This window comes from Mobula hypostoma, chromosome 15 (assembly GCF_963921235.1).
Source record: "Mobula hypostoma chromosome 15, sMobHyp1.1, whole genome shotgun sequence".
Classification (NCBI taxonomy): domain Eukaryota; kingdom Metazoa; phylum Chordata; class Chondrichthyes; order Myliobatiformes; family Myliobatidae; genus Mobula; species Mobula hypostoma.
In genome coordinates this window covers 57,538,119-57,560,821 of record NC_086111.1, presented here as the reverse complement: position 1 = coordinate 57,560,821, position 22,703 = coordinate 57,538,119, and the positions used below count along the sequence as shown (strand labels likewise).

Here is a 22,703-nt window from a genome sequence, read left to right as displayed (position 1 = left end):
GTAAAGTACTACAAACATTGAGTGTATTCTTGGTAATGAAACCTCCTTGACCTTGCAGCATTCTTTATGAAAGAAATAGACCACTTTTCATTGTTGTTATAGATAACAGTTCTGTCTGTCATCTGTGTGAATCAGACATTGTGTATAGTTCTAGTTTGTACAATCACAGTCTGAAGCCTGCTAATGACAAAATCAATCTGACACTTCCACAATATGGAGCTTTATCTCAAAGCACACACAGCACATTTGCTAGTCATAACCCCACATTTTAATGACCAATGCATGCGGGAAGCCAATTTCATTTTTTTTTCCTCTGAAAGGGATAAATGAGTATCCAGTTAATACCAATCATGAATTCAAGCCAAGTAACAAAATTGATGCTACATACCCTGTTCTTGTTTTGCATATTCTGCAGTTTGAAATGCAATAATGAGCCAGTTTGTACACACACATCCTAATCTAAGAAAGTTCATTTGTGCATTTTGATGCATCTGCCATTTGAAACTGAATTTCTCCAGCCAGCTGCTGTTCTGTCCATAAACTAGTCAGTCTTAATGCCGTTAAATTCTCTCAGATCTATTACAAACAATCACAGCTTTTATGCATATTTTAAGAAAACTACTGGTTATAGAGTTATACAAGCAGAAACAGTATAAATAAAATATTCATATAAAAATAGTCTTTTACAAAATATATTCTTTTAACCTATGGTTCCTTTTTCCATATGATGGGGTTTGTCTGGAGTATCAAATTTGCTTTGATTCAAATGGTTTATAATTAGTTGACATTTCGGAGTGAAAAATAATCAAGTTTTTGTTTGTCAGAGTTTAAAAAGATCACATCCAGTTTGATGTTCCAGACAACTAGCAGCCAAACAGCAGATTTACAAAAGATGCCTGCTTCTGTCAGTAAAAACCAATGGTGCAGAGCACAGAATGCTCCCGCAATTACAACTATTAGAAATATCTCAGCAAAATCTAATATATACAGCCAAACAAATCCAATTCCTGCTGCATCTAAAGAAATTATTTCACAAAGAGAGTAAACCTTTCTCTGTAGAAACGTCCCAAGTTAGGTAGAGTTCTTTTTAAATAAATTAATATTAGTTTTCCTTTTTTTCTATATATATTGTTAAATATTGTCATTACTATTTATTTAATGGTGTAGTCAGTTGTTCTGTCCAAGTCACCCTACCCCCGCCCCACCTTTAGTCCCCACCATGGTGTTCTTAATGGCTGTGAAAAAATGTGACAGAAAGAAAAAGCTGATAAATCGGTGTCTATGGGAAGCTGAAAACAGTAATACTTTCTGAAGCCAATCCTGTGAGATCCAGACAGACAAGACAAGCAGAAGCTTTTCACAAATGCAGAAACTTAATCTGCATAATCCACACTCTCAGCAGAAGTTCTCACAGGGCCATTGTCAGCATGGTCCTATTTATTGTCCATATTTAAAGGTTTATGTTGAAGCCAAGCTATTGGTGAGCACTTAACTTTTGCCACTTTCTTTTCAGATCTGGATTCATTTTGATGACTAATTGAAATAGGTTTCTTAAGTATTTAAATTCTGTCTGATATATTTATGGAGATGTTAATAGGTGCTTTATTTCTTTGTAATCCGGGGCGGGGGGGGGGGGGCTGTGAATCTGGCAATATTAATGGACAGGGATCCTCAAGCATTTTGCATTCTATATGAGAACGAGACAATATTTACAAACTCACAGCCACTTGGTTGAGATGATGTGCAAACGTAGAATTATTTCCTTTGGAGGTATGACTCCCCTCCCTATAAAAGTTTCAAATTCATTTACATGTATACACTTCTGTTCTTTCGCTGCAGGTGTTGCATTTGACGTAGCAACACCAATGGAACTTGCAATTACACTGCCAGACCCTGGAGTACTGATGAGTGTTGTATCCTCGTCCGCAGCACATCAAGTCGCAACTGTTATTTTGCGAAGATGTCTTGTTACACATTCGCCCTTGTGTGCCAACACTTCCAGTAACTGGATCTTCTTCGCAGTAGTTAGGAGATTTCTCAATATACACCAAGTCCGTAACCATAGGTTTCCGGTATGAAAGTGGCTTTTTAATCTTCAGGAAGACAGGCCGCTTGTTTCGGTGCGTCCTTACTGGTTCAACCTGAACTGCTTCATTGTACTTCTCTTTCAGGATGTAGCCCAGTTCTCGGAACTTGGGAAGCATTGTCCAACATGTTTTAGTGGTGCAAGATCCAGACACCCCGTGGCATTTGCATTCCAATTTCATATTTTCTCCAAGGATCTGGAATGAAGCAAATGCAATACATATGACCACATGCACAATAAAAATATCAGTGACTTTTAAACACAAAATAATCTGCAGATGCTGGGGTCAAAGCAATACTCACAACACGCTGGAGGAACTCAGCAGGCCGGGCAGCATCCGTGGAAAAGATCGGGACGTTTTGCCCGAATTGTCGACCGATCTTTTCCATGGATGCTGCCCGACCTGCTGAGTTCCTCCAGCGTGTTGTGACTATCAGTGACTTTTTGTGCTTTCTCCGATTTATAAGAATCTTAAATGTTCCTATCATGCAAGAAACTGGCTGGACTGATAGTATAGTCAACATTGTCACAGAAAACTAGATAGCAGAATCAGTCAATCTTCAAGGACTCAACATTTACAATGTAGCTAAAGTATCAGAAAAGGCTGAATTGCTCTGAAAATTCAGGATGTCAGCATTAACATTAATAAACTGCTGTGCCTGGGCAATGGTTATTTATCTATTAACAATTTTAATACAGGTTCTAGCATTTCAGTTAGCTTTTTGGTAGTGTTAGTTAATACCTTTGTTCCACTCGGGATAAAATTGATGACTCAATTACCGCTACATGTAAGCCCGAAGATGAAAATAAGCACATATTGTACAGGCAGTGAATTAGGAACTGACTCTTTTGAATTCTGGCTTTAATTAGCTGACAGTTCTTCCTGACTGCAACTTACAATTCTTTTACTTATTTTGCAGTAATAGGTGGCTCAATTTAGAAGCCAGGCATAGATTATGGAATAGATCATGTCAATTTACATCCAGTGCGGGTTTGCAATGAATATATATTCTTTCAACAAAGTACAAAGCACTAGGCATTCAATTTGCTATTTGCATTTATCAGTTGGATTTCAGATAAAATCCATGACAGCCAGCACTTCTGAAAATATTGACACTGTCCTCTGTGCGTATGTTTACATGTAGATCTTGCTGTGCGTTTTCCCGCCACTGCCTGTCAGGAGTTTGTATGTTCTCCCCATGGCCACGTGTGCTCCCTCCGGGAGCTCCAGTCCCCTGCCACAGTCCAAAGATGTACCAATTGGTATGTTAATTAGTCATTGTAAACTGTCTCGTGATTAGGCTCGGATTAAACTGGGGGATTGCTGGGTGACGAGGCTTGAAGGTCCGGGTGGGCTTATTCCACGATGCATGTCAATAAATAAATAAATTATGTCAATCATTTGTATACTTTCATGAGTAGCATTTGCCATGGATATAGGTGGGTGTTGTTTTTATTGAAAAGCATATCTGTACCTAGGATATTGCAAAGAAGTCTGGCAGCAAAGTACCTCTTCCCTCCTCCAGCACTGTTTTGTCATTGATTTTTTTCATCAAATGTTTTTACTTCCTGGGTGGTGAAGGTGACGATGGAAGGCAGGGAGTTGAGAGGGGGTCATTTGCTGCAAACATCCAAGCTAGCAGCAGTGTGCTGATTCGTTTTTTTAAGGTGTGTCGTGCCAGATCTTGCCACATATTCTACATTTGAGGGAAACCTGCCCTGTGTGGTTTGAGCAGTGCTTCAGTGGAGGCAAATGTGCACTTAGCCAACTGTGTGCACAAGTTAAGGATCACAATTTGTGATTCTAATCAACTACATGCATGTTTTGGAGCACCACAGTCATGCAGCTTCATTTAAAGCAAATATGCCTTTCTTGTGCAGTGCCACAACAGTCTAGTTATCACATGTTGGGTCATTTCTAGCCCAAAATCATTTACTGAAGACCTTTCCATATACTGGGAATGCTTAATCCATTTCTATGTAGGAGAAGTAAATACCTTCTCTAGCCTTAGATATTAGCTGGATGGTGGGCATAACATATTGATGTCAGTACGTATATTATACCTCTGCTATCAGCAAATCAATACATATCTTACATCAAAGTCTCATATTGTTTTTTGTTCTGCTGTCTTTCCATGTTTACTAACTACTCTCCTACCCACTGTGATGATGACATCATGTACCTCCATTCCCAGATCTCCTCTTCTTTTTATTCTATAACTCTTAAACTTCACGAGTTTTGATTTCAAATTCATACAATGTGAAACAGGCCATTCAGCACACTTAACTCCACAGTGACTAGTGGGCACTCCTTAGCATTAATCCCATCTTCCAGCACTTGGCTTGCAGCCTTTTATGCTAACACAGAAGGAATAAAGGTGTAGATTATTTTCTAAACAGGGAGTGGATACAGAAATCAGAGTTGCAAAGGGACTGGGGATCCTATTGCAGATTCCCAAGATGTTAACTTGTAGGTTGAATCAGTAGAAAAGAGGGCAAATGCATTATTGGCATTCATTTTGAGAGGACTAGAATATAACAGCAGGGATGTAATGCTGAGGCTTTATAACACATTAGTCAACACATCTAGAGCATTCTGAGCAGTTTTAGGCCCCTTATCTGAGAAAGGATATGCTGGCATTGGAGAGGGTCCAGAAGAAGTTTACGAGAATGATGCTGGGAATGAAAGAGTTAATATATCAGGAGCATGTGATGGCTCTGGGACTGCACTGAAGAATGAGGGGAAGGTCTCATTGAAAGCTACTGAATATTGAATCCGAATCAAATTTAACATCACTAGCATAGGGTATGTTGTGTAACTTGTTATTTTGGATGCTGTGGGGGCCAGTGCACATGAAGGAGGAGGCTGAGTTTAAAACTTTCTGTACCTTTTTCTGGTCCTGTGCAGTGGCCCCTTCCATACCAGACAGTGAGGCAACCAGTTAGAATGCTCTCCACATGCAAAACTTTGCGAGTATTCATTATATTTTAATAGATTTGCTTTAAAGATCTTTAATTGTAAAAGCTTTTATTGTTTGAATAATTTGATTATTTTACTAATTTTTGTCTGAGAGTTTCTAGCGACTTTGAAATCTGGCTCCTCTCTGCGGGGAGGGGCACTGTCAAGGTTTTTGAATCAATTTTGTGGGAAGCGCCTATTCTTACCTACTGTTACCATCAGAGCACAAAAGGAAGGTCCTGTTGACGCATAGGAAGTTGATGTAAGGAATGGAACCCTCAATTCCTCACATGAAATAAATCATTTTCAAAAAGAAAACAATGATGAGTGTTGAGCATGTGCTACTCACCAATGACTATAAACTCCAGATCAATATGTTTCTGCATACCTCCAACTCCTTTGGAATTCCTGATGTTCAGCCACTATTAGTCTAAGACTTGCTAATTAGTGGATGCAATGTGTCATTCTGCTCTTGCAGTGAAGTCCACACAGAGCCAAGCAACTGTCTTACTGGGATTCCCAAACATTGCACTAAGGGATTGCCTCTATAATTCTACATCAGGTTCAACTGAATTCAAATCAGATTCAAGTTTAGGGAGATTGTGAACTTGTGGATGAATGAGGATGAATAATGTGCAGAATTTGCAATCTATTAAATGAAGACAGTTAGCATATGCATATTCTTTTCCTCAGCGAAACCTTCTCCCAGTACTTGCAGGTTTGAGCTCCCCACTGCATCCTTGCCTTTGCACACCTGGTGTTGAAAGCGCTGATGTGGACAGCCTTCATCCTCATGGTAGACCATCACTTTCCTGAAGCTGCTGCTCCTCCCGTCCTCTCCCAGCTTCTCCACTGGTTGTACATCTTCAGGTAAGAGTTGTCTGAAGATTTTGGCTACACTGCCTCGTTGAATTTTGGAATAAGTAAGGGATAACCATAAAGCAGGGTATCAAGGCTAGTGGATACTATAGCAAGCCCCCAAAATCATGGAAACAGCACAATCTCATATTGAGGAGGCCAGTAGCGATCTTCATCAAGCTCCTTGTGTTGGTGGCATTTTCATTATCACTCATTTGCGGATGTCATAGAGCAAAGTATTTCTCTTAATCTTCAAGCTCGCTGCATGGTTGAGCAGTATAACTTTTGAAGCGTGATAACTGTGGCTACCTTAGAATAAAGGAGCCAGAGCATGTGGATTGACCATGAGGATGTCACTCTGATCAACCACAAGCTGCATATTGAATAAGTGTATTCCTCGCAGTTGTAAAGCGAGCACAGTTCAATCAGTGATTGCTGTTCGTTTCAAAAACATCAATGCTGACAAGTCCCTTACCTGCTCTAGCTCTCTGGTTTAGCCTCTAGGCCAAAATAAAAGGGTCTGAAGTCCTCCCTTCTTGATACCTCCTTTATTCTAATTTCTGCATTTAGAAAATATTTGCCATGGTTATTTCCGTGATGTTATCACTCTTATTGCTGAAAGATTGAAGTCATTAGAGGAACTACAGGATATGAGGCACCAGGGCCACATGAAAGAAGATGTGACCTCCTTAAAAAAATGGTTGGCAGAAATCAGTGAAATTTAGCATAGATCAGAATCAGTGGCCAGGACTGATCCTGAAAGTGATGGTGTTTTTGGCTTCACCTGTCAGAGCAGAGCCAACTCTTACTGTATGTGAACCTCTATCTGAGGAAACAAAACCACAGATCTCAACAGGGAGGGACTCGTTGAAGCAAAGCCTGCACAGACATTGCTTCTCAAATAAACTACATTTTGGCATGCGTCCATGCAGATCCTGGTTAGATAAGACTTTCCGTGACAAGTCCTTCCACACTACCTTCCATTTTGTTCCAGTGCCTGATATTCTGTGGTACTTCTATTGTCTTAAGTCTTCCAGCAATAAGAGTAGTGACACAGGGAAATGACCATGGCAAATATTCTCTAAAATCAGAAATGGGAATAAGGGAAGGTTCAGTATTAAGAGCAGGCAGCAGGCAGCCTCCAGAATGCCAAGAAGTAAATGAATGTGAATGTGTCTTCAATGGAGCACAGGGCAAAATCATTAGTAAAAGCGGGTTAGTCTGTGAATGAGAATGATAGCCTTTTTTATACGATCAATGCGGCTCAACATCTTGCTGGAAAGTGAAGTTATTGTTGTCACAATTTAGTGGAAGCTTGTCAACTTCACTAAAGCAATCTAATCCACATAAAACCTAGTTCCAACTGCATGACATTTCATTTTCTCCAGGACTGTGTGACTGAATTTTATAGGCTTTAGCTTTTTGCTCACAACTTGCATTCTCATCTGTCCATGCATCATCAGCAAATTTGAATGCATAACATTAGGTCCCTTTATCTCAGCTGCTAATGTAGACCGTTAATGGCTGAGCCTGAGCACCAGTTGCTGAGTCATCCCACCAGTTAGTTTCTCAACTTGAAAATGACCCATTTATTCCCTGGAACACACACACAATACTGGAGAGACTCAACAGGCCAGACGGCATCTATGGAAAAAAATAGAGTCGACGTTTCGGGCTGAGATGTCGACTGTACTTTTTGCCTTAGATGCTGCCTGGCCTGCTGAGTTCCTCCAGCATCTTATGTGTGGTGCTTGGATTTCCAGCATCTGCAGATTTTCTCTTGTTTGACATTTATTTCCTGGATCTTGTTTTTTTTTTGATAACTAATCCACTTTAATCTACCCTACCTCTAATTTCCTATTTCCCCCCCTCATTTCTCGAATAGGTATGTCACATTTACTGTTTTCCCATCAGCTGGGACATTCCCAATTCTAAGGAACTTGGAAGATGCCAAATAGTGCAGCACCATCTCATATGCCACCTGCTTTGGAACCCCCAGGGTCCAAAGCTCCTCAGCATTTCTTCATCTCCTCACTCACCATATCCTCTTTCCAACACTAGAAGAGCCTTGTGACAAGCTGCTGTAATGCTCGGTAATGTATCTGTGTACAGAATATATGTCCGTCACTCCCTGTCACATGCTGAACACCAGTCATGTCTACAGTGTCCTTTAATATTTTACTGCTATCTAATAAACTTTATTTTTTTCTTGCAATTTACTATAATTCCTTTTATTTTTTCTTAAGTATGATTTTTTCCTAACTCATTACAAATTGTTTGTATAATGACTATTTACTAAATTACCCCAGACTTTAAATCATTCATTGCACTCCCAATGTCAGTTACAGCACTATTATTAATTACCTTACTATTTCAGTACTTTTACTGCACCTTTTGATATAATTTGCGGCAGAGCTACCATCATTTGCTGCTCTTGTAGTGTTTTCTGCGGGTTTCAGTCATTGTACTCTCAATATTTTCTCTGGTTTTATCATCATTTATTGCAGGTTGACTATTACATATTTGAAATTAGAATAGTTCATGATGGTTTTGCCGTATATCCTTTAACCATGCTTGCACACTGAGATTCTCCCATTATTTACCGAAGTGTGCTCTTTATTTATTAAGCCTCGATTGAGTTCAGCACCCCCTTTAATATCCATAACTTTTTTGCTCATTCATGGAAAAAAAGAAGAATTACTGAAGACATTAATATTTAGATCATGATATAGGAGCAGAATTAGGCCATTTGGTCAAGCCTGCTCCACTATTTCATTGTGGCTGATCCATTTTCCCTCTCAGCCCCAATCTCCTGCCTTCTCCCAGTGTCCTTTCATGCCCTAAGCAATCAAGAATCTATCAACCTCTGCCTTAAATATACCCAATGACTTGGCATAAGCATCCCTGTTTTTTCTCTAAAGTGCTCCATCACTGACAAAGGTATTTCCAATGACAAGATACTCTGTTTGGAATTTTTTTCTGCCTCTCTTCTTCATTCTTCTTTCTAACCCATCTCTTTGGAAAAGTCCTTGATTGCTTGGCTTAATGATTTCTTCAATGGTTTATCATCAGTTGTTAGAACATTAGTATGCCTGTCCATAGTGTTTCGGGTCACTTTAACTATGTAAGTAAAAATTGCTGTTGCCGTGGATAAAACCAGTTTCTAGATCCTGGCATTGAATACCTTACAGCCGTTTATTTTCAACATCATCTCTCCTTCTAAATTGCCTTTCTAGTATACAAACAATAGCCATTTTTGAAAATGAACCTTGGGGTTCCAAGCCATCTCTCCCATCTGTGCCTCATATCTCCCTGTTAAACACTGCTAGCTGAGTATTCACAGTCCCCTGTCCAGTATCAGGGCCCCAATGTCAAGGAGTATCATTTTCACCAATGGTCCCACAACTCTCCTAATTTCCCACACCTTCCTCATGACTCCCTACTTTATCAAATTTCTTGGATCCCCCTCCCAGTGCTCTGACATATTATCACTTCACCTCACCCTGTGCACAGTCCCTATAATCTGGAACAATTTCACCTCTCAACACTTCTGTAAATACCATAGCATCAGATGTGTCACATGGTAAAGCATGCTTTTGACATTTATTAATGCATGATTTACTGTCTGATTGGCTGTAGGACATATTTGCAGAATGTATCTCTAAAAGTGTTGCCAATATTCTCATATGTTGCAAAACTATTCAATTGCCGCAAAACAATGACCTTAATACTGTAATGCAAAGATTGCTAAGCAGCCAATAGCAACATACTCTCCAGCTCTGAAAGAACAACATTATAGGAAATCCTCTGAGGCAAGAATTTTTGTCAATGTCGTTATAAAACATAACTAAAGTATAAAAATGGTAAAGACGAACAATAATGTAATTCTAGATTCTTTTAATTGTACCTTGCACTTTATAAGCCAATCAGAAAACCTTAGCTCAGGAAGCGGCAGGAAGTCAGCTCCTCAACCACCTCCCCTCCATCAAGACCAAGAGCGCAGTAAAATTCTTTCTCTGCTTGTCATTTGAGACAGGAATTTAGTCCCAAACTTGCTCCCATTTAGACAAAACAATTACCCATCTGCTATGTATATACAGCTGTGCACAAGATGAAACTTACCCACATCAATAGTGAGAAAGGTAAGTACGATAAAGATGAATGTATCCCTCATCTCTTCTGCCTCTTCCAGGTGCAATCCATCCATATTCAGGCACAATAATTCAGGGGCCTCAATATTTTTTTTTAAATTCCTATGGATTGGTAAAAATCCATGGATACAACTAAAGCAACAACTCCTGTAGGTATTTACCTTTCAGAGCAGAAAAGAAAACACCTAGGCACTTCATAGGTGGGGGGAGGAGGAATGGAGACTGAGTTGGACAAAAAGATACTAGAAAATTAGAAGGGATGACAAAAGTTCTATCAGAGAAAAATTGTCAAGACAACAACTGTGGGTTGATGTGGGAGGTGTTAGAAAGGGTAATTGGTCGTGGAGGTGAGATAGCTAAGAAATGGCTACCTGTCTTGGGACGAAGAGAGAAGGATAGGTACCATACTAGAATTAAAAGGAATGGAAAGCTCATGTTCTTCTGGATATAAAGATTGTGTTCTGGAGATTTTGGGGAATGAGGCAATGGAAGGACAATAATTAGAATTTGAGATCAAGGCACCAGAGGATAAAAGACCCATGTAGAGTAGATCAGCGAGAACAGGTTAATATGTGAGCAACATAACTGGGCAAAAATACAGATTGATGAGGATAAAACCATCTTATAGGGATGGAAATAGTCAGTCTTTAGGATGGGGAGGATATTGAGGTCAGATCATTAGTTCAGAATCTAAAGCAACAGCAAGGAAATGAAAGGAAAGTTTGGATAATTATGCTCAAAGTTGAAAGATGAGGTAATAAGGAAAGTCATCATTTTCTTATTATTACAGTCGCCTCCGAGAAAGGGCAGATTGATCAGAAGTTACAGGTTTAGGAGGACACAGGGAGACTGTGCCCTCTTGCCAGGGTTTCTCAAAGTTTCTTTTTTAATATCCAACTTTAATGAGACTATGTTACTGTTCTGAAGGGCTGGAAATCTAATTGAAGAAATTCCAGAGGAATAGTTAAAGATGCTGAATGAATTGGAGAGACCGTTTGTTTAAGAATTACAAATTGGACAGCAAGACTATAGATAGATTTTTTTTTGAAGGGCACAGTGCCTGTGTATTTTTAGGGACAAAGGAATAACTCTATTTTTAATACTGCTGGCTATTGTGATATCTAGGACAAGAAGTTTTGTGATTAACATGTTAGTGAAAATCACAGGCCAAAATACTCCAAATTTCAGATACCATCATCAGGAACCAATATGAATAATTATCGTATGAGATAGGAAACCAGAGCACACTATTTCCTTAACAGTCCATTCTTCATTTGACATCCTGAAAAGGTCATCCCATTCTACATAATGTTGTCCGACTATGAAATATTCTTCAAGTTCATAAACCTTATTGAAGTTGTTTCTCGTCTCTACTAGCCTTCTCTTCTGTCTTGTTAGCTCTTAGTTAGCAACATCAAGAAGGACATCAATAAAAATATGTTGATATCCCAAAGCATCAGGTCGGATAGTTTTACAGCCATTTGATAAATTCCAGATCATTCAAGGAATATTCTATTGCTTTCAAATCCACTACAACCTCTAAGGCACAAAGGTTTGTCCCAAGAACCTTGCAATGATTGCCTCCAAAGCCTGAAGATTTCTGACAGACAGAGCTTCACCCTCTGTACAATATCCACCTTCACACAGCACAGAGCACAGAAAACCTGGCAGAAACTTGAATGGCCAGAGGCTACTGAATATTGACAGAGGAATGGAAGAGATACAGAAGCTGTTCATTAGTGAATGATGCAGCAGAATCCAAGAAGGCAACCAAGCTCATATACATCATAAAACCCTGTCAACCTTGGCTAAGTGAATTCTGAAGGGGCAGTTGCAATGGATCATATACAGTATAAATGTCCCGCAGAACTCTGAACAATTACAGACACCATAAGGGCCAGAGCCAATTTCTTGCCTGGATGGGCAAAATGTTCAGGGGCTCACAATCTTCTAACATCAGCAAAATACCAGTATTGCATTCAAACAAGTATATGGCTGGAGTGTACAAAAATCTAAACATTCATCCTTAAAGCCCTGATTTCTATCATATATTTGGATGAATAGGGGGTTCAGGATGAATACATTAATTTAGCACTATTAGGTTTCATAAAACAAATATGGACATATGGATTATAGATCCCAGTATATCAGAGGTGAAGGTAAAACTGTGGAAAGAACTCTCCCATCAAAGTAGCATGTTAAGATTTTCCATGTGGTCATACTTGAAAACTCCTGGTAAATTAGGGTATTTTTAACAAATTAGGATTAAAGCATTTTACTGTAACTTGTTGTAGCTTCATGGCAAAATTACCATGGATCCAATGTTTTGTATTTTCTCACCATAACATTAAACATGGAAACAGATGAGGGAGATAATTTCTTTCATAGATTTCTTTCACCTTTGGAATGCCATGCTCTCAAAATCACAACATCTGAGTGTTCTGACTGCTTTAAATATTTTTCTTTCATTATCCTGCCCTCTCTGTGTATCCAACATTCTTAGTTTGCATAGATTTTTCCTAACTTTTTTACCCATTATACTCATGGCCCAAAGACAGCACACTTAATTTATTTTGAAATAATGCTGCGATATAATTATTGAAGCTGTAGTAAGTACATTTTAGAAAGTTCAGTGCTCTTACTTTCTTTAAAGGCTAGACTTTAGTTTTTTTTTCACCTTTTCTTTCTATGTAACAGCACTGCAGAAGTCCTGTCGCTATCACTTTCTCATGGATTAAGGGTGGCCAATGAATGCTGGCCCTGCCAGAAACATGCTGATGAGACAAGTCGGTTTCATGGCCCTAGTCTGTGTGTCGTGTTCATGGTTTGAATGATTCCCTTGCATCTCAATGATTCAAGCTGAATGTGGGACTCAGAGTGCAGCCTGACCAGAGGTCTTTCCAGTGGACAAACCCAGAATTAATCTCTGCCTGAGCTGGAACAAGAATTTAGCATTCCAATTATTTGTTGATACAATGACTATGTGTTAAATTAATCATCAATCCAAGGTTGTGTCCTCCCTTTTAGCTAGCTCATTTGAATATGAATACACTTTAAGTATTCGCATGCCATGAAAGATTTTGACACTTGTATTTTTTTAATTTCTTTTGCTTTTTGACTGAATCTTTAATTATTTTTCAATGTTTTGCATCATCAAGTAATCATGAGCTTTCCAGTTTAGTTTCATCTGTTAAATTAATGAGCTATCATTATATTTTAGTGAGATTTGGAATAGCAGGGGCTTATTTCATTTTATCTTCCCTTCATCATTATCAGTTCACTGATAATCCTTATTATTTCCGTCATTTCCTGTACAAAGTTTTGCCTTAAATTGAATAGTTGTCATACAAAACTGTACTGAAGACATTATGACTTAAACAACATTTTTTTTTGCAGTGTATATTTGGTAAGTCATTTCCTCAAAAACAAGACTGTTTGGAAAGCAAATATCATTACTGTTCTGTTATGTCACTGTGGACATGTTATTATGATACTGCTGTGAAGTAGCTATGGAAGCAAATTCTGTGATCAGAGAAAGGTGACACCATAGCTCCCAAAGCCTCTCACAACTTAATTTTAATTATTTTAAGATGAAAATGTTGAAATAATGGGTTATGATATACTTAGTTAGAAAACATGATTGTTATGGCTGAGAATATGGAATGATGGATAAACATTTTTTTTCTTTGACTTCATATTAAATAACATACTATCAGTTGCCAAAGTAACTAGCTTGAATTTTTGTAAGGTGTTTGCTCTCAAATATCACATTTATAAATTCTTATTTTTTCATGTGACTTTTATATATTCGACATGTTTACCTACCAATTCAAAGTTCCACTTGTATTAAATACCACTGTGATAAAATGAGAGTCACTACTAATTCCTCCCACTCCGAAATATGAAATTATTGTTGATTTTTCTTCTCTGATGATGGTAATATATATATAGATTACATGAAATTTGCTTTACTAGATACTTTTAAAGTAATAACTACTTAGTCTAAAATGTATTTTGATGTAAAATACTCTTTTTAATTTGTGAATCAGCACTTTATTTAAAGAATTATTATTTCAATACCTTGAGTGTGAATGCCTACAAGCACAGAACAAGACAAATGCACCATTGGTATGAGTGGCCGTTGGTATTTATACATTTCTTAGACTGGTGAAACACAAGGAAAAGAGGATTGTAAAGCCAACTGCTGTCAATGAAAAGCAACCACATTACTTGGCATCACTCTACATTCTCAGCTTGATAGCCAGCCTAATGCCATCTGGAGAAATTATACTGATTTGTAAGCAGTGTTTGAAGCTGTAACAGGCACTCCATATCCAGTCACGCCACCCAAACCTAATAACGTAAATCTGACAACATTGCAGAATTTCAAAGATCAGAAACTACCTTAGGAGTTCAACTCCTAAGTACTTTTTTGGTAATCTAAGATAAAAATCATTAAACTACACATATATGATGATATGTTATCTTCATCTTAAAATACTTTCTATCCTATGCTATCTGTGTTACAGCAAGGAAATATAATAGTAAATATTGAAAAATATCCACAGCGACTTCAGGTTATCCGCAATGTATTCAGTAATAAATCATCTTTAACATTGTCTCTGCCTTGTATGATTGGTTGTAATTAATTATGCCATGCACTCCTTGAAGCACAAGGAACAGATGTGTACCAGAATTCCAAACTACAGTAAAAGGCATTTTTTAAATGGCACTGTGTATCAATTTAGTAAGAAGTGTTTATTTTGGATAATAGAGCTTTGCATATGTTACGTCATTAATGGTGATACTTGGGAGATATCAAAATTCTGTAACCAATTATTTCACTACGTAATTAATTTTTGTAAATCAGTCATTTACATATTCATTTTATTATTTACAGATACATCACAGAACAGGCTCCTCTGGCCTAACGAGCCACACTGCCCAGCAACCCACCTATTTAACACTAGGCTAATCACAGGACAAATCACAATGACCAATTAACCTACTAACTGGTACGTCTTTGGACTGTGGGAGGAAACCGGAGCACCCGGAGGAAACCCACATGCTCACGGAAAGATGTACAAGCTTCTTAGAGAGAAGGGCAGAACTGAACTCTGAATTCCGAAATCCGGAGCTGTAATAGCGCCGCGCTACCCACTACACTACCGTGGCGCCCTAACAAAGCAAACGCCCATACAGTAACAATGTCCATTTAAGGTGAACAGCTATAATTCTTACCTTTCGCCCTGCCTCATTGTTGTGCAGGTTCATAAGCGTCCTGGCGTTTTGTTTGATTTCTCTCGCGTCTACAAAGACTTTGGAGAATCCTATTCCATATCTGATGTCTGCAGAACAGCCTCCCCATTTCCAGCCTTCTTCCTGATTGTAGTGACCCTGCTTTTCTTTATCACAGCCACAGTCACTCAGGTTCCCCTGGGTGCATGCTGCAGTGATTGCATGAGCTACTCCAGCAGCAATAATAGCATAAGTGAAGGCTGCTTCTCTGCTTCCTGAAATTAAGAGATTGGGTACAATTATTAACTTGCTAATAGACCTGTGATGATAATAGCATTTTATTTTTTACATTCAGATTGCACAGTAATATCGTGTGCCAAGTTTTACTCTATGAAATAAAACTTGGCAGAGGAGAAATCATTAAACCTCCATAAATATATCAAATTAAAATCACAGTTTGCTTGATGTCTGCTGAATTCAAACTGACTTAATGAGTTATGTGATAATGCACATAATGCATAATAATTTTGCATTTATCAAAGGAATTAAAGAACTTTAATTATACTAGTGGCAAATGAAACAGACATTTATTTCATGTTTAAAATGGATTCAGGATAATATTTTTGCCTAAGCTTTATAGTTATTGCATATTCATTAGGCAGAGAATATACAGTCCACTTTGATAGGCTATGTCTGGCATGGACACTACTGTAAAAAAGTGTTAGGCACATATATAGCTAGGGTGCCCAAGACATTTGCACAGTACTGTAGTAATTTTATGTCACAAAAAGAACCTGATTCTGATATGGGTTTCTGTTGTGATCTGAGAGCCGGAAGAGGGCAGGGAGAGGGGAATCACGCTTGGGAAAGGGGGAAGGGAGAGGGGAAGGAGTGGGAAGCACCAGAGAGACATCCTGTAATGATCAATAAACTAATTGTTTGGAATCAAATTATCAGATTGCCTTGCTTGGTGTCTCAGGGCTAAGTGTATCTGCACACATAACCCCCACCCCCCATCCCTGGCACTCCTTCTCTGCCACATGTCCCACCCCCCCCTCCCAGGGCACTAGACCCTCACCATTCCCATCATCCTTTGCTCCTGTCAGATTTATAAACTCGTTCTCCATTTCACATTGGCAAATACAGTACTGAGCAAAATCCTTAGGATATATATATATATATATATATAGCTAGGGTGCCTGAGACCTCTGCACAGTACTATATTTCCCTGTCAAAGATGGCTCCTTACATTTATTGCATCTTCTTTCTGTAAAGATCTCTTTTCTGATCTTCTAAGGGACATGTTCTACAGCTTATTACACTTCGTGCATTAAATGGGTCACACATTTATCAACAAAGTTCTGATGTCATGGTGTGGCCTCGATTGTTGACTTTAGACTCCGTTACCACAAATGTATTTTACCCGAATATTTCACATCTGAATAAAATTCTAAAGGCATGAACTCTAGAAGGAATGTCAGAGATGACAGAACCAGATTTGGGAGGAAGCTGGGGAAGGCACCATAGTCTTCCCCAGAGCAATAACCTCTGCAGTTAGTATTGTATAATGCCGCATGATCCGAATGATTGGAAAATATTTCTCTGTTATGTTATTGTTCGTGCCACTCCCTTTTCTGCATTCTGAATGAATTCCACTTTTAGTAGGAAATAACTATGAGCAATGGTACACTTTGCTGCTGTGTCATTTGAATCGATGCCAATGAGATCAGAAACATTTGCACAGAAGCATAAACTGTCTGGGGATAAAATAGATATATAGGAACTGCCCAAGTGATTTACAATTGTACTCTTGATTTGACAAATTAAAATGCAAGAGAAGTGGTGCATACTGAAATAATGGCTGCCCAGTGATGGCTTGCTCAGTTAAATAGGTTAAGGACAGTAGCAAATGTTATACCTCAACTTCTTTGAAGTCAAATTTGATAAGTTCAGTGCATTTTGAACCCAAAAGCCAATAATCACCAGGTGTTTCAAAGAACAAATATTCTGTTACTGTGGAGAATGCTGAAGTTTGACAATGATTTTAATAAACTGCCCCAGCGAAAATGACTGATAACCTGTGTGTGCTGTAACCAAGAAACAACGAGTTCTGTTGAATCACAGCCAAGGATAGGGGAGTAGGCCTGCTGTTTGAATGAACTTGGTTAAAGTGACTGAAGAAAGAGGCACTATTTATGGACCATCAAAGCAACTTAGATGTTCACCTGTAGGATGCAAACTTGGAAATAAGCTTTCCATTGTTTTGATTTCACAAAACCCAGGATATACAGATCATGGGATCCCACAAAATGAAAGAATGTGTGATTTCCTATCAAAAAGAGAACAAAGGCAAGTTAACATTTTGCCAATTTCTCTGCCGGTCACTTGAACAGAAGAAAATCTACAACGCTTTAAATCCAAAGCAACACACACGAAGTGGCGGCGAAACTCAGCGAGCCGAGCAGTAGGTCTCGGCCGAAACGTCGACTGTTTACTCTCTTCCATAGATCCTGCTGAGTTCCTCCAGAACTGTGTGTGTGTTGCACTTGAACAGACTCTGTTACAGTGACAACGTACATATTTGTGGGCCCAGGCGTTCAAATTTGTAATAAACTGAGATGATGATGTTTTGCTCAAAATTCTAAATGCAATTCATTTTTTTTCTGTTTCCCTCAGACTTTAGATTGGGGTTCCTTGACCGGCTCCGGGTATCAAAATTGACCAAAGTAACGAAAGTGGTTAGATATTTTTTCAGGAGTCTTGACTGTATATTTGGCACAAGTTATACTCACACGACAATGGTCTTATATCAGATAGTGATAGATTGATTCAATAGCTGTTTTTACAATATCGTAACGTACCCACTCTGAGCTCCTTGCCAAAGACGGTTCTTTCGCCAAGTGCGGAGCAGTTCCAGCGACCATATCGGAATTGGAATTGACACTCGTTGATCCCCATCTGAGCCCCTTCTCCAATGACGATGATGGCATCGGGGCGACTCTGACAGATCGCCCGCTGACGGGGCGCCAATCCCGGAATCTTGCTGCAGATAATGTTCGCTCCCAGCGCCACCACCGATGAAAATCCGCTGTGGCAAATATAAGCACACATCGAATGATAAAGCAACACGGCAGATATTTATTAACTTCAAACACCTATTCCAGGTCACAAATACAACAGGATCTTTCAAAACCCTCGGCATTTTCCCGGTATATTTGCATAATACTATTTAAAAGTTTTTCCCCCCGTTTTCATTGGTTCCAGTTGATTTAGACAACACACGGTGTCTGATGGCGATCAAAGTTGAACCTCACAAGAATTAGATAAGATAATTCTGGACAGCGTGAATATTGACTTTCAAATCCACCTTTCCAACCTCTTATTCCCACAGCAGTGTTTGTTAGGATTTAACCGGCCATGTTCTGGAGAAGTTGAACTTGAAGGGTCAGTAGCTGAAACTAGTGTACTTTGGTGCGTCCATTCATTTTTTGGAATGGTAACTGTGCCCACACTGAATCAAAAGGCTAATCAATGCAATCACAGAGATTATGGAAATGTGCACGAAAAATATAGTGAAATGTACATTCTCTGGAACACCGCCCGTATATTAAAGGCAAGTTAGCTAGCTCACCAAGAAGTTACGACATGCAACGTGGTTGAAAATAACCTGACGCACCACTATACAAATAAAACTTTAAAACGTTCCTGGGTACCTATCAATGTATTGAATGTAAAACACGTTGTTGATTAATTAGTACAGGCCAGTTGATTGTACTGGGACAGTTGTGATATTTGTTTAATAGATTCACTCTTTAACCTTTACTTATGCAAATAGTTTATGTTCTCGCTTTTAGGGTCTGCGCCGCTCGAGGTGCACAGATGAACCCCATGAACAAGGTGGGAAACATAGTTTGCTTAAATTCTGGGTGGCAGAAGCTTTTCATCTGCATGTACTGATTGAACAATGGCACCAGCAATTGTGCAAACCACCGCCGTCCCCTTGTCCTATCGATGGCACCGGGTCTCCATGATCGAGCCAGGTGGTTCAGCAATACCCGCACCAGCGGAAGCGAGAACTTTAGCAAAGCCACAGCCTTTCCTGGTTATCTATCACCATAAGCATTAATATATTCCAGAAAGGCTGAAGTTACCAAAGGGATCCCGCCAGCTATTCCAACTTCATTGTGCTTGAGATTGCTCCTTTCTATTACACCATATAAACTAGAGCACCTTAAAAAGTTTGAGCCCAGAATGGAATCTGCGACACGGTACACAGTATTTTGGTCTATTTTGACTTTCTATAATATAAAATGATAAGGTTTTGTCCTTCGGCAATTCAGCAACACAGGTGTCTATCGGTTTTTACTGCTGCATTTTAGCGCTTAATTTATAAGTAGGCTTGCACAAATAGGAGATTTCATTCATTTAAAATGGAATGGACACCACCTCCCCGCCCATTCCCCGCCACATTCACTTGCAGCTTACGAGCATTAGGCAAGCGAAACTCTGCCTGATAATGTTAAGGAGTTAACCATCCCAATCACATTGCAGACATTGTTATTATAAACACACAAAAAAACATAATCGCACAGCCGTAGCTTGCATTGAAAAACACTGACCCGTCTGGGCAAGGCAAACTTTCACCGAAAACCACTTACCCTATTTTAAGGTACACGATTCCCACGCAGAGGAAAATGTGAAAGAGCCAGCGCCTGGTTTTTCGGTTCATGCTGAGGAGTGTTTCAGTGCGGTGGGCTGCGATTCCTCTCGTGCTGATTGGAGTCCAGGCAGAGACAGTCCAAGGTATTCAGGGACAAGCCAACCCTTGTGAACTCAGTCACAGTGCAAAGTAAAAAACGTCGTAAATTGTAAATCCCAGTGGAGAATTGATATCCCGCACTCTTTCTTTTTGTTACAGATTATCCATCATCTGTATGCATGTCACACGTTTCCAAATTGAAATGGGAGGCTGGGTTAGAGATCGCAGGCGTCCGCCACACTGAGACCAGGATCTTCCCCCGGGTTCTATATATCTATCTAATCTATTTGGGCGTGTTCGTTGGGAAAACGCAGCAGACCCACAAAATACCTTTTGATTACACACACTCACCTTTTTTTTCGGGTGGGGAGGGGGCGAGGGTTTGCCAACGAAGGTCGTGCGGAATTCTAATAAGTTTCCATTTTTTTTTAAAACGAAACTAAGTGTAAACAAGACACAATGAATTTCCTCCTGATTATTCTGCAGTCATAATTTAGATAAGATTGGAAACTTAACATGAACACTTTGTTTTAATGATTTGGGTCGGACAATCGGATCTGGGCACTAATAAGATACTTTCATGTATCGTGCACGCCATTGAGCGCTGATATAGCTTTCCCCTAGATAAACAACCATTGACTACTTATCACACGGATTTTATAGTTGTTTGCCGCAAGATCTTAGTGCTACCGATGAGGAGTTTATGAAGTAAAGATTTCCTCATACTGTGTGATTTTTTAAAAAGGGGGACTAAGGCATTTGTGTGGCTGAACCGGCCCGCACGCCGCCCTCTGACTAAGAGTTGGGTCTTTTCCACTTGTTAGACTTTTATAGCCTTCTAAATCCCCTCCCCCAACCTCACTTCACATTTTGGACCTGGATTAATAAATTACCCCTCTATATTTCTGTCACCCAGCCGATAATGCTCTTTCAAATATTGTTCGCCTGAATGGACTGATCACTCATTCAGCACCCAGGCAAACTGTACGCGGAGCTGTCATGACAGGACAATCTGGAAGATGGTGACCCCCAAATAATTTTAAATAGCACGAAGTGTCCTGAATAGGAAAAGGGTCGGATTGCTGGGCAGCAATTCAACTCAGTTCAAACGCCCAAAGAATTCGGTTGTTTTGAACCAATTATCCCATTCAAGTTCATCAGACAAAAAAAAACATACTTAATCTCTTCCATAATCAAGACACTTGGCAATCAAACTGACTACAGTTGAGGGCAAAATGCTTACAGAAATTACAAACGCTTATTTTGTTTATATGTGATTAGCTAAAATCAATAAAGAAATAAACGCTGACTAAATAAAATCGTTAGAAATCCTCAAAGTGCAACAGACAAACCTGCACTTTCAATTCCCCAGTTTGGGCCGGGTCGTTCAGGCCACGCTCTGCACTGGTCGCAGTTTGTAAAATTGGTATATTCCTGACAAATGAGTATGGTGTGGACAAACCCGATAGCAACTGATCATTTCCGGCCGAGCTACATGTGGGATGGAAGAACTAGGGATTACTTGGATAGTAATTTTGTTCCAGTTACTCCTGGTAATTTAGAATTCACAATCAGGGCTTTGTATTGGGGTGACGAGATTGTTTGAGCTGATCTTCCATTACTATAACAATCCTCGTGTATTAAAAAAACGCTTATCATGATATTAAACCATAATTACGACCTACATTAAACATCCCCACCGATAGGGACACATGAATAATATGACATGAATAAATGAATTTATAAACAAGAGAAAAATCTGCAGATACTGGAAATCAGAACAATACAAGATGCTGAAGAAACTCGGTCCTGATGAAGCGCCTCAACCCGAAACGTTTTACTGTTTACTCTTTTCCATAGCTGCTGCCTGGCCTCCAGCATTTTGTGTGTGAGTGAATTTATAACTTATTACTAATGAGCTATCCAGTTCTGATTCTCCTCTTCGTGCTGCCCACGTCAAATCTAAATCACCACAGCTAATCATATTTAATAGAAACGGAGAGCAGCAGTTTCACTCTTTTCAATGCAGCAGGACCACTTGTTGGTTAAGTCTGCCCGTGACGCTGCTTGTGTTCTTCGGCGTAATTTGTTCTCCATCACCGGTTGCCCAGTGCTGGTTGCTTTTTTGCTGAAGAATATCACTGGAAATGCTTGAAGGAACCTTGATTTTATTTACAGACCCCTCCTCCACAAACCCCACCCACCAGATTCTCCCATTCTCATTCTCTCTCTCTCTTTCTCATTCTCTCTGTCTTACTCTTTCTCATTCTGTCTTATCCCTCTCTCTCTCACACACACACACACGTACACATTTTTCTCTCTTTTTCTCTCTCTCTCTTTCAGATTCCAAAGAAAACTCTTGACATGGACGTTATACTTTTACGACCTCATTCACAAAAACCTCGCATTTCATGAAATTAGCTGATCCAATTTATCATCCGGTAGCCATGCGCAGCACAAAGAACTTGCTTGCAATGATATTTTATTTATTTATTTTATTTATTGTACCTTATATTTCGAAGTGTTGACCCAAGCACCACGCACACCTTAGTAAAACGGTAACAAATGAAGTCCATAAACTATGGAGTTAATGAATGATGTGTAGTCCAATGAAGGTGCTACACAGAGGGGAAAATATAGGAAGGGTTAAAA

The 22,703-nt window shown here is 39.3% G+C and overlaps 1 protein-coding gene across 1 annotated transcript; it reads right to left on the bottom strand.

Annotated features, from left to right (window-relative positions):
- Window positions 1-214: 214 nt before the first annotated feature.
- wnt7aa (wingless-type MMTV integration site family, member 7Aa) lies at window positions 215-20,977 on the bottom strand. The gene is made up of 4 exons (XM_063068128.1): window positions 19,951-20,977; window positions 18,154-18,380; window positions 15,296-15,567; window positions 215-2,282 (listed from the first exon to the last, which is right to left on the bottom strand). Exons 1-4 carry the CDS (start codon window positions 20,019-20,021, stop codon window positions 1,803-1,805), a joined length of 1,050 nt encoding a protein of 349 aa, XP_062924198.1. The 5' UTR covers window positions 20,022-20,977; the 3' UTR covers window positions 215-1,802.
- Between the last annotated feature and the right edge of the window lie 1,726 nt (window positions 20,978-22,703).

Bases quoted from the DNA above. Each gene is read 5' to 3' on its own strand.
- wnt7aa (XM_063068128.1), bottom strand. From the start codon at position 20,021: ATGAACCGAAAAACCAGGCGCTGGCTCTTTCACATTTTCCTCTGCGTG. The intron at 15,568-18,153 runs GTACGTTACGAT...TCTTAATTTCAG, and splicing joins TGGCAAGGAGCTCAGAGTGG to GAAGCAGAGAAGCAGCCTTC. The intron at 2,283-15,295 runs GTAAGAATTATA...GCTTCATTCCAG, and splicing joins ACAATGAGGCAGGGCGAAAG to ATCCTTGGAGAAAATATGAA.